The 12,119-nt window shown below is 45.0% G+C and overlaps 1 protein-coding gene across 1 annotated transcript; it reads right to left on the bottom strand.

Annotated features, from left to right (window-relative positions):
* Positions 1-1,281: 1,281 nt before the first annotated feature.
* On the bottom strand, positions 1,282-3,945 carry LOC136825558 (zinc finger MYM-type protein 1-like). Its single transcript, XM_067082143.1, has one exon. It carries the CDS (start codon positions 3,943-3,945, stop codon positions 1,282-1,284), a length of 2,664 nt encoding a protein of 887 aa, XP_066938244.1.
* Between the last annotated feature and the right edge of the window lie 8,174 nt (positions 3,946-12,119).

Genomic DNA, 12,119 nt, shown 5'->3' with positions numbered 1-12,119 from the left:
AGGTGGTCGGGATTGGTTGTTTAGCTCCTTGTAGTTTTTTATTAATACCTAGCTCTGTCATGTAAGAGGGATAGCCCCCATTGATATGATTCAGGTAAAGGCTCTGTCATGTAAGTGGGTCAGCCCCCATTGCAGGGGCGTAACTAGGTGAGAATGGGCCCGTGGCATTTTCTTATAGTGGGCCCCTCCGACCGTACCGAAACTCGACAAAATCGGATTCCGACACGAAATGCCGAGTAAACTTTGCGCCAGTTCCCGAACAACAAACCGGAATCCGACCCGACGCGATCTGACCCGTCGATTTAAACATATGATGTTTGTAAACAAAAGTGTTTCGATAACGTAAAATTAGTTGGCGTTGCTGGTGGCGTTCTTCCCACGCACATTTAAAAGCACTTACAGTAGACTCTGAATGGAATTTACCATAAATTAATACAATCCTGAACGTACACAATGTTTATGTAATTACAGTAGTACCGCGATACGCCACCAGGACGGCGCTCTGGTTTGTTTACATTCGCGCTTGCCACAAGCTGCCGATGCCGACGTAACTTAAGACGTTTTTCTTAATTTTTATAACAGACTCTACAGTACATTCGGCTTATTTAATTTAATGTAATGACCAGGCTTGTTTTTCATTGTATTTATCATTAACAACAGTTTTTGTGCGTACCCGTTACAGTACATTCTGGAGTGCATATGGGCTGCCTAGCCTAGCCTGCAGCGCTCGGTCTACCACTGGTAGGCCAATTTTTTTGATACAGTATGCATTTAAAACTGTAAGAAGACTTCTAATAAGGTAGGTTATTTAACTCTGAACTTATTTAATTGTAATGTGTGTAGTGTTTTGTATAAAAAGACAAGGTTGGAGTAGTGACTGGTGGTCAGGAACGGATTAATCCATTTTCAGTTATTTCTTATGGTCGAAATTGATTCGGAATTCGACAAAATCGAATCTCGACATTCCTTCTAGAACGGATTAGCGTCGGAAACCGAGGTACCACTGTATATATATATATATATGAGAGTAGAGAGATTGATTTGATATATCATAGAACTGGTAGGCATAAGAAATTGAAATATAATATGCAGGCATTGAAATATAATTACTAATTGTTAATACATACATAGCTTAGAAAAAAACATCTAAATTATATATTCTCAATAATGAATCAGATGAATCCCCTTATGTAGGCCTATGCAGCCATTACATTATTGCATAATTACGATGCCTATAAAATGAAAATAAACACAACTTGGTCCAAAACATTTATACCATCATTAAATAAACAAATATACCTTATATACCTTCTGGAATTCTTTCTTCCTTGCTTTCATCTCTGCAAATCTGTCAATGACTTTACTTAAGTTCAATTTACGCGCAGTTCCTTGTTCAATTGATAGAAGAGCTAGTCCTTCTAATCTTTCCTGTGCCATTGTACTTCGCAAATAGTTTTTAACAAGCTTTAGTTTGGAGAATGAACGCTCTGCACTTGCAGTTGTGACTGGAATAGTTAAAAACAATAGCATTGCAGTGCAAACCTCAGGGAAACTGGCTGAAATAGAATGATTTTCTATGATCAACGTATTAGCAAGGTCCTGCATACTAGAAACTTTGCTTATTTCTCCCTTCAGAGCAGATCTCATGCTGAGAATTTCCTGTGTGAATGTTTCTGACACATCGTTGTGGTATTTTTTCACAAAACTAGATGCTTTTTCATACAGCTCTGAGTCAGATAAATTTTGCAATGAGATTGGTTCCAACACTGAGAATGATGAGACAACTTCATGCAAGCCAGTAAAACGGAAGTTCAACTGAGTTGTGATGATGTCCAGAGTACGATAGTAAACAGTTACTCTACACAAACTCTCTGGATCTTCTAATCTTTGGTCTTCACAAAGCTCGCCAAAATGTCTTTTTACGGTACGAAGTCTCTCTTTCTCAAATTCTGGTCTGATTGACCACTTCTGGGCTATATCTGTTGCTTCTTTCTTTACATCCTCAAACTGATTTCTTAATCTGCACATCTCATCCATGCAAACCTTTAAGAGGTCTGCTGCCTTAGCAAGATCAACTGCTTTTGATTGCAACATTTTTGATACTAAATTTATTGACTGTAAGATTTTGGACTGAAACGTCAAAAGGAATACAAAATTAAAATTTTCAAGACATTTCTTTAGTGCAGTGGCTTCATTGCGTTCGTCTGCCTTAGAGCTGCATAATATTATTTGTGCTAGAGCTTTCTGCACATCACAGAATCGAACTTTGAGAGCAAATACCGCATCATAACGTCCAGCCCACCTAGTTGGGTTTAACTTTTTAATAGTTACCCCTTTGTGAGAGCCTGATTCAGAAATTAAGCTAGATATGTCCCATCTCTTGGTACTCAATCCAAAAAACACATAGACTCTTTGGACAATATCATAAAACTGCGCCATTTCTGCCACATCCTTGACAGCATCATTAATCACCAAATTTAAATTATGAGGAGCACAATGAACATAAACTGCACTGGGTTCAACATCAATTATTTTTTTCTGCACACCTTTGTATATCCCCTTCGTGTTACTAGCTCCATCATATCCTTGGCCACGACACCTTGAAATAGAAAGTCCTCTTTGTTTAATTATTTGCAAAATTTGTTCTGATAGTGCAGCTCCACTTTGGCCCTCAACCCTATGAAACCCTAAAAAAGACTCATTAATTTGTAGGGCTTTTGGCTTTCCATTATCATCATATTCTATGCTACAGTAACGGTATATTTCACACATCTGATCAATTTTGGAAATATCCTGTGTTGTATCTAACATTATGCTATAAAATGGAGCTGCTTTAATGCCATAAGTAAGTTCTTTTTCAGTTTCCTTTGAAAGCAACTGATTGAGTTCATTTTGTATCATTGGGCTCATATACTTTGTTTTACCTTTAGGTTTACTGATTAATTCTGAAAGAACTGGATCATATTTAGAAAGCAACTCAATGATGCAAATGAAATTTCCACGTTTCCTAACTTTCCTTTCATCCTCATCATAATCACCTTCATCTTCTGCTTGTGTTCCTTCTGTGTGTCCACGAAATAGCAAATTGCACATCGCTAATGTGAGAGTTACATTTAATAATCTGTCCAAAACCTGACGCCAGTATTTTTTCTCCTTTTGAAGATTACCTTCAAGTGCTTCACTCAAAGTTCCATGCAAGCGCCATTGTTCATACACTAGGCATGAATTATAGTGAATTTGGGATGATTCGTGCCTCTTCATACCCTCACCTATGTGTTTCCAGTCACAATAGCCATCAATCCATGTATCTCGATTAGCAAATAACCAACATGTCTCACAATAAGCCTTATCAAGAACAACTGAATAGCATAACCACGACCTCTCAATTTTCACACCTGATTTGGACACTGCATGATAATATTTTTCAGAGAAAGAGCGACCTTCTGCATCCTTTTTGAAAGGGCCATTAGGCTTGCAATGTCCATTTGTAATGATAAATCGTTTTGTTTGGTCCTTCAAGTTTTGTTCCATAAAATGTCCTCGGTCTGTAGGCCACAGCGATGTTATTGTGTCAAATGAGAGCTCAGGCGCATGGTCTTTTGAGGTACTATGTTTACACTCATCTTCACAGGTATTGCCTAATATAGTGTTGGAAACTGGGTCAGAATCAGGCTTGCCAACTTCGTCTAATTTCTTTTCACCTGTATCAGTTGCTGTGTTTGTTTCAACTAAACTAGTACTAGTAGTAGGCATTTCCACACTAGTGACACTACTATTAGTATTTTCTCCAATAGCTTCACAACTGTCATTGTCCTTTGCATTTTCATTAATCACTTCTACTGTTGGGGAAAAGAAACCACTAATTTTTGGAAGCTTTGATGCCTTAATTTCATTTTCTTTTTCTTTTCCGCTTTTCACTGCCACTAAGATGTTTTTGGGAGGCATGATATATCCAATTCACTGTAAATAAAACTATTATTAATTGAGAAAATTATACTCTGTCATCATCTGATATACAAAAATTCTATTGTTTTTTTGTTTGTATGGTGTTTTTACGTTGCATGGAACCAGTGGTTATTCAGCAACGGGACCAACGGCCTTACGTGACTTCGAACCACGTCGAGAGTGAACTTCTATCACCAGAAATACACATCTCTCACTCCTCAATGGAATGGCCGAGAATCGAATCTGCGACCACCGAGGTGGGACGCAAACACCATATCGACCACGCCACTGAGGTGCTATAAAAAAATTTCGATTGATATCATTGTGAAGATATTAATTACATCTTTCTTCAATGCATTGTTCTTTCTGTTACATTATTTGTATTGTGCGTCAAACATTAAAATTAAGTTCACAATTCGTAATCAACATAATCTTTCATAAGGTGTAAGATAACTATCAGTTGTAGTCCACTTATAAAAGAATACAATGTAAAACAATCACGAAACGCGAAAAACTTCTCTCACTTTTTCCTTTAAATGATCAAAAGATACTGGCGGCCACAGGCGGTGACAACTGACAAGCTCTGGTAACTGGTGTACACAGAGGCCAGGACTTAGACAGGAACATAACGCGTTCAAGCCAAGATCTCATACGGACCTGTAGTGTACGAACAGTAATACCCCCTATGACCTCCTAACCCGTAACCCATAAAGGCCATCATATACATTAACAATATGTAATGTCTTCTCAGTTTCTGTTAATAATCATTTACAGTACCAGTATTATATTGAGGAATTTGAAATAATTTTTTTTTTTCTAAATCACTAAAATATAACAGTAAGCAGTAGCATATTTTTTTTTCTTCTTCTTTTTACGGCCATGGGCCCATATCCCTTGGGTCCCTTGGCTCCCTTTCTGTGACTCTACGTCCATGGGCCCCTTTAATCATTTTAGGCCCTGGGCCCGTGGCAGTTTGCCACCTCTGCCACCCTATTGTTACGCCTCTGCCCCATTGACACGATCCATAACAGGCTCTGTCATGTAAGTGGGTCATCCCCCATTGACACGATCCAGAAGGGCTGTCAGTCATAGGTCACATCCTCGCTGAAGCTCTTGAGGCAAACAGACTCATAGACAGTATCCATGAAGTCTTCTGCCCAATCAGGTAAGAACCATGGTTTTTTGTATATCCTACAACATATGTTGTTTCCCGTTTTTTAGTTATTAGCTGTCTCTTGCCCTCCTCCAAGGGTGCCAATCAGCTAAGTATATATCTGACGGGTAAGTTGCATGTACAAAAATGATATTTTTATGATAAAATAAAGTTTTGTACATACTTACCCGGCAGATATATACGATTAATGGCCCTCCCAGCCTCCCCTCAGGAGACAGTTGGAAGAGAAAATCTGATTAGAAAACCGGAATGGTTCCTATTCCCGCCACCCAGCGGCGGGAATGGTAGATCACCTGACCTACCTGTCGCGTGTGCTGCGAAATTTGAATTTCTGTCGGGAACGTTGGAGACTATAGCTAAGTATACAGTATACAGTGGTACCTCGGTTTCCGATGCTAATCCGTTCTAGAAGGAATGTCGAGATTCGATTTTGTCGAATTCCGAATCAATTTCGACCATAAGAAATAACTGAAAATGGATTAATCCGTTCCTGACCACCAGTCACTACTCCAACCTTGTCTTTTTATACAAAACACTACACACATTACAATTAAATAAGTTCAGAGTTAAATAACTTACCTTATTAGAAGTCTTCTTACAGTTTTAAATGCATACTGTATCAAAAAAATTGGCCTACCAGTGGTAGACCGAGCGCTGCAGGCTAGGCTAGGCAGCCCATATGCACTCCAGAATGTACTGTAACAGGCACGCATAAAAAACTGTTGTTAATGATAAATACAATGAAAAACAAGCCTGGTCATTACATTAAATTAATAAAACAATATTAAAAATAAGCCGAATGTACTGTAGAGTCTGTTATAAAACTTAAGAAAAACGTCTTAAGTTACGTCGGCATCGGCAGCTTGTGGCAAGCGCGAATGTAAACAAACCAGAGCGCCGTCCTGGTGGCGTATCGCGGTACTACTGTAATTACATAAACATTGTGTACGTTCAGGATTGTATTAATTTATGGTAAATTCCATTCAGAGTCTACTGTAAGTGCTTTTAAATGTGCGTGGGAAGAACGCCACCAACAACGCCAACTAGCGGCGTTATCAAACACTTTTGTTTACAAACATCATATGTTTTGTCGACGGGTCGGATCGCGTTGGGTCGGATTCTGGTTTGTTGTTCGGGAACCGGCGCAAAGTTTACTCGGCATTTCGTGTCGGAATCCGATTTTGTCGAATTTCGGTACGGTCGGAGACCGGGGTTCCACTGTATCTGCCGGGTAAGTATGTACAAAACTTTATTTGTTCATGAAACTTACCTGACAGATATATATATAGCTGTATTCTCCGAAGGACCGACAGAAATTCAAAAACTTACGGCACACGCAGTGGGGCCAGGTGGTTAGTACCCATTCCCGCCGCTGGGAGGCGGGTATCAGGAACCATTCCCATTTTCTATTCAGATTTTCTCTGTCGCCGGTATTGTCAACACCCGTTGTCAATACCTCCGTCGTTGGATTTCGAAAACTTTTCAACTTGAGTATTCTGATTGTCTTTTGGTTTTTGACTTTGGATTTGTGGATAGGCATACGCTTTTGTGGACTGTTTTGATTTTGGCTTTGACTTTTCTTTGACTACGATGTCTGGATCTAGTTCTGCTAGTTTCAGTGTGTGTGGTGTGAAGGAGTGTAAGGTGAGGCTACCGAAAGCTTCGGTAGACCCTCACACAGTACGCATGAGATGTAGAGGGCATGTCTGTTTGTTTGATGATCACTGCAAGGAGTGTGAGTCTTTGCCTGATGCCGATTGGAAGGTTTATGACTCTTATGTGAGCAAGTTAGAGCGTGATAGTATCAGGAGGTCTTCCTCCAGGAGTGTGTCTGCTGGTGGGAGTCAGGGTAATAATTTGTCTCCTGTTAACCCGTCTGTAGACTTTGCTTCACCTATCCCTGTAGTGTTGCCTTCGGGCCCTGTGGTTGCATCTGCGGAAGGTAATGCCCTTGCGGAGATTTTGAACTCCATTCGTGCTTTGGAGTCTAAGGTGCTTGCGATTGAAAGTGTTGTGAAGTGCAGTGAATCCCCTAGTGTTGTGGAGGGGGCGTCAGATCGGCCCTATAATGCCTCTAGGCCTGGACCTCTGCCGGACTCCCAGGACTCAGGGAGTGGGCAAGTCGAAAGCCGCAAGAGGGTTACGGGACTCCCCACCGATCTGGCGTCCCTTCGGCAGGCCCTGTTGTCGATTCCCAGGCTGCCAAGGATCGTGCTCGCGCACGCATCCTTAAGGATTGCTTCTCGTCCTCTGAGGCGCCCTCTCCATGCAAGGGGTCATGCTCTCGGATGGACTCTCGCACTTGGAAGAGAAGCTTCGCAGAGGAGGATGCTTCACCTCCTCTTTCTCGAGCACTCGTTTCTTCTCCTGATTGGTTCCACGAGTTGTTGCTGCAGAAGAGGACCAGGACTTCTTCCGAGGAGGACACTTTTGAGCGTCCCAGTCGCCCCAAGAAGAGAGCTGTTGTCGCCCCTGGTAGAAGGAAGAGGGCGTCCACTCCCCCCTCTTCTTCTCACAAGAGCAGCCCTTCTCCTGAGAGGGAGTCTTCTCCCTCTAAGCGTCTTCTCCTGGACATGCAGCGGCAGTTGGCGTCCCTCCTTGCTGCAAAGGAGTCTGAACCTTGTAGACGCCGTAAGGATTTGAAGCTGCCTGTTAAGAGGTCTAAGAGGTCTCCCTCCCCTGCTCTTCGTTCGTCTCTCCGGCGAGTTCTCCTGGTCGCCCTCTTCGTTCGTTGGATCGTCGGGATTCTTTGCCTCGTCTTAACGCTCCTCAGGCTGCTGGTCCTAACGTTTCATATGCTTGTCAGGACGCCCCTCTTGCAGTTCGACAAGACGCTCGGCTGGAAACGCGACAGGACGTTCGGCATGACGCTCGTCTGGCCTCTCATCACGCTCGTCAGGACGCTCTTCAGGACGCTCGGCAAGAGGCTTCTCAGCACTCTTGTCAGGACGCTCGTCAAGACGCTTGGCAGCATTCTAGGCAGGACGCTTCTTTGCGGGACGCTCCAGAGCTTTCTTCTACAGTCTCTCGCAAGAAGAGGTCTCTTTTACGGATCGGGCCACAAGGCCTTAGTCTTCCACACGTTCCGGAAGACTCTCCTGTCGCTCCCGTCGAAGAGGGAGAGTTGTCTGCTGAGTCGGAGTCTGCAGAGCAGGAACAGCCCCCTTTGTCGTCTTCATCGGACTACCAGGTTTTGGCCAGCATGCTGAGAGACTTATTTCCAGATAAATTTCAGCCTTCTGCTCCTCTCTAACCCCCTTCGCAGTTAGCTTCGTCGAAGGTGAGGAAATCGCCCGGTTTCCTTCAGATGAAGACTTCGCTCGCCACCAAGAGAGCTTTTAAGAAAGTTAACTCTTGGATGGAGGATCGGAAGACACAAGGCAAGTCTTCCTTTGCCCTACCTCCGTCTAAATTGTGCGGGAAGGCGGGAATGTGGTACGAAACGGGAGAAGAAATTGGTTCCGGAGTTCCTTCTTCTTCCCAAGGAGACTTCGCGAGTCTGGTCGACGCTCCAAGGAGGGCCCTTCTTTCTTCAGCGAAGGTGACCTGGACGCTTTCGGAAACGGACCATCACCTTAAAGGGCTTTTCAGGACTATGGAGGTCTTCAACTTTTTGGATTGGTGCTTGGGGGTCTTGAACTTGAGGACTCGGAGTCCAGACTCAATCACTCTGGGGGAGCTGTCCAGTGTGCTGTCGTGCATGGACAAGGCCGTCAGAGATGGCACGGATGAACTGGCTGCCCACTTTGGTACGACCCTCTTGAAGAAGAGGGCCTTATATTGCAACTTTGCAGCGAAGTCAGTTTCTCCTGTGCAGAGGGCAGAATTGCTTTTTGCCCCTCTTTCTAGCCATCTCTTCCCCCAACCTTTAGTCAAGGATCTCTCCTCCAGCCTTAAGGAGAAGGCTACACAAGACCTCCTCGCACAGTCTTCCAGGCGTCCGAATGTCCCGTCCACGTCTTCTCAAGGACTAACCTCTAAGAGGCAGAAGCCCTTTCGCGGTAGAGCTTCCTCCTCAAAATCCTTTCCTCGAGGAAGGGGCCTCTCCAGATGCGGAGCCCCTTCTAACCCAAGGGGCAAGAAATGATATACCGGACCTCCAGACACCAGTAGGAGCCAGGCTTCTTTTGTTTTCAAAAGCCTAGAAAGCAAGAGGGGCGGACTCCTGGTCCCTCAGTGTCATTGAAAAAGGTTACAGGATCCCGTTCCTCGAATTTCCCCCCCTGTCCTCAACACCCAGGGATCTGTCGCCCTCTTACCACCCAGAGAAGCAACAGATTCTTTTCGATCTGCTCGAACAGATGCTCGAGAAGAGAGCCATAGAGCAAGTCCTGGATTTGGATTCTCCAGGATTCTACAATCGTCTCTTCTTGGTTCCAAAACAGTCAGGGGTGGAGACCAGTCTGGACGTCAGCAGACTGAACCATTTTGTTGTCAAAGGAGAAGTTCAAGATGGAGACGTCTCAGTCTGTTTAGGGTGCTTTAAGACCAGGCGATTGGATGGTCTCACTGGACCTCCAGGACGCCTATTTTCACGTCCCCATTCATCCTCGGTCAAGGAAGTACTTGAGGTTTGTCCTGGGGGGACAAGTGTACCAGTTCAGGGCTCTTTGTTTCGGACTGAGTACGGCTCCTATGGTCTTCACGGTTCTGATGAGGAACGTGGCCCGATGGCTTCACCTAGCGGGCATAAGTATCTCGCTCTATTTGGACGACTGGCTCATTCGAGCTTCGTCGGAGGAAAGGTGTCTGGAGGACTTGCACTCAACGTTGGAGCTGACGAAGTCCCTGGGACTCCTAGTGAACTTCGAGAAGTCACATCTGATCCCTTCTCAGTCCATTGTTTATCTGGGGATTCAGATGGATTCAGTGGCTTTTCGAGCCTTTCCATCCCAGGAACGTCAGCAGCACTGCTTCGACAAAGTTTCGGCCTTCCTGGGGAAAGAAACATGCTCAGTGAGGGAATGGATGAGTCTGCTGGGGACCATTTCATTGCTGGAGAAGTTTGTTTCCCTGGGGAGGCTGCACTCAGACCCCTCCAGTTTTTCCTTGCGGAGAACTGGGGAACAAGGAGGATCTAGAGGAGACTCTCAAGATCTCTCTCTGCCAAGGACCATCTAAGGTGGTGGCTCAATCCCCCAAAATTGGCAGAAGGGGTTTTCTCTCTCTTCAGAACCCCGACCTAGTGTTGTTTTCCGACGCGTCCACGTCGGGATGGGGAGCAACACTAGGGGGGGAGGAAGTGTCAGGCACCTGGAAGGGGGAACAGGTGTCCTGGCACATCAATCTAAAAGAATTGGGAGCGATTTGTTTAGCTCTCCAGTTCTTCGAAGATCAGGTTGCAGGCCGGGTGGTTCAGATCAACTCGGACAACACCACAGCCCTGGCGTACCTCAAGGAACAGGGAGGTACTCACTCTCGGTCCCTGTTCTTGCTTGCAAAGGAGATCCTGTTGTGGGCCCATTCTCGACAAGTTACGCTTCTCACGAGATTCGTGGCAGGGGTCGAGAACGTACGCGCTGACCTTCTCAGTCGACAGCGACAACTTCTTCCGACAGACTGGACCCTGCAGGTAGGGGTATGTCAGGAGCTTTGGAAGCTTTGGGGGCGTTCCCTGGTAGACCTTTTCGCAACGTCGAGGACGACAAGGCTGCCTCTGTACTGCTCTCCCGTGCTCGACCCAGGGGCAGTAGCAGTAGATGCCCTCCTATGGGACTGGAAGGGTCTGGACCTTTATGCCTTTCCCCCATTCAAGATCCTGGGGGAAGTCATGAGGAAGTTTGCGGCCTCGGAAGGGTCGAGGATGACATTAATCGCCCCTTTTTGGCCTTCAGCGGAGTGGTTCACAGAGGTCATGACATTCCTAGTGGACTTCCCAAGGACGCTTCCCATGAGAGTAGATCTCAGACAGCCCCACTTCGAGAGGTACCACAAAAACCTCCCCGCTCTGAGTCTGACTGCATTCAGACTATCGAAAAGTTGGTCAGAGCGAGGGGTTTTTCAAGACCAGTGGCTAAGGCTATCGCCAACGCCAGAGAGCCTCCTCCAATGCGGTGCACCAGTCAAGTGGGCCATCTTCAGGAGATGGTGTAAGCTAAAGGGGTTTCCTCTACCACGACCTCTGTGTCCCAGATAGCCGACTTCCTTTTTTTTTCTTAAGGAAGGAACTAAAGCTGGCAGTACCTACCATCAAAGGCTATAGAAGCATGCTGTCAGCGGTTTTTAGGCATAGAAGCCTCTACCTAACGGACAACAAGGACCTTCACGATCTTTTAAGGTCTTTTGAAACTTCTAAGGTAGCTCACCCAAAGCTGCCCTCATGGAATTTAGATGTAGTCCTGAAATTCCTTATGTCCAGACGATTCGAGCCTCTACATTCTGCATCCTTCAAGGACGTATCCAGAAAGACTATTTTTCTAACTGCTCTGGCGACGGCAAAGAGAGTTAGTGAACTTCAGGCTATCAGCAAGCATATAGGTTTTAGAGGCCATGATGCAGTATGTTCTCTAAGCCCTATGTTTCTTGCAAAAACGAGAACCCATCAAACCCTTGGCCCAGGTCCTTTTGAGATTAAGGGTTTGACTGAAATCCTTGGACAAGAACCAGAGAGAACCCTGTGCCCTGTCAGGGCTCTGAAATTTTACTTGCAGAGGACTCAGGAATGTCGAGGTCCTTCTAACAATCTGTGGTGCTCGGTCAAGAGGCCGGATTTACCTCTTTCTAAGAATGCACTGGCGTTCTTTTTAAGAAGCACCATTATAGATGCACATTCCAGTGTTCAAGACAAGGACTTGAGCCTTTTGAAAGTCAAGGCTCACGAAGTGAGAGCCATTGCTACCTCAGTGGCTTTCCAGAAAAACTTGTCTCTCAATGACATTCTGGGTGCCACTTTTTGGCGAAGCAATTCGGTGTTCGCTTCACACTACCTTACTGAAGTGAAGACTTCTTACGAGAATTGCTGTGCGCTAGGGCCATACGTTTCCGCAAAACACGATCTTGG

This window comes from Macrobrachium rosenbergii, chromosome 38 (genome assembly GCF_040412425.1).
Source record: "Macrobrachium rosenbergii isolate ZJJX-2024 chromosome 38, ASM4041242v1, whole genome shotgun sequence".
Taxonomy (NCBI): Eukaryota; Metazoa; Arthropoda; class Malacostraca; order Decapoda; family Palaemonidae; genus Macrobrachium; species Macrobrachium rosenbergii.
This window is presented reverse-complemented; position numbering and strand designations above follow the sequence as displayed.

Excerpts from the sequence above, each read along its gene's own strand:
- LOC136825558 (XM_067082143.1), bottom strand. The coding sequence starts at position 3,945 with ATGCCTCCCAAAAACATCTTAGTGGCAGTGAAAAGCGGAAAAGAAAAA.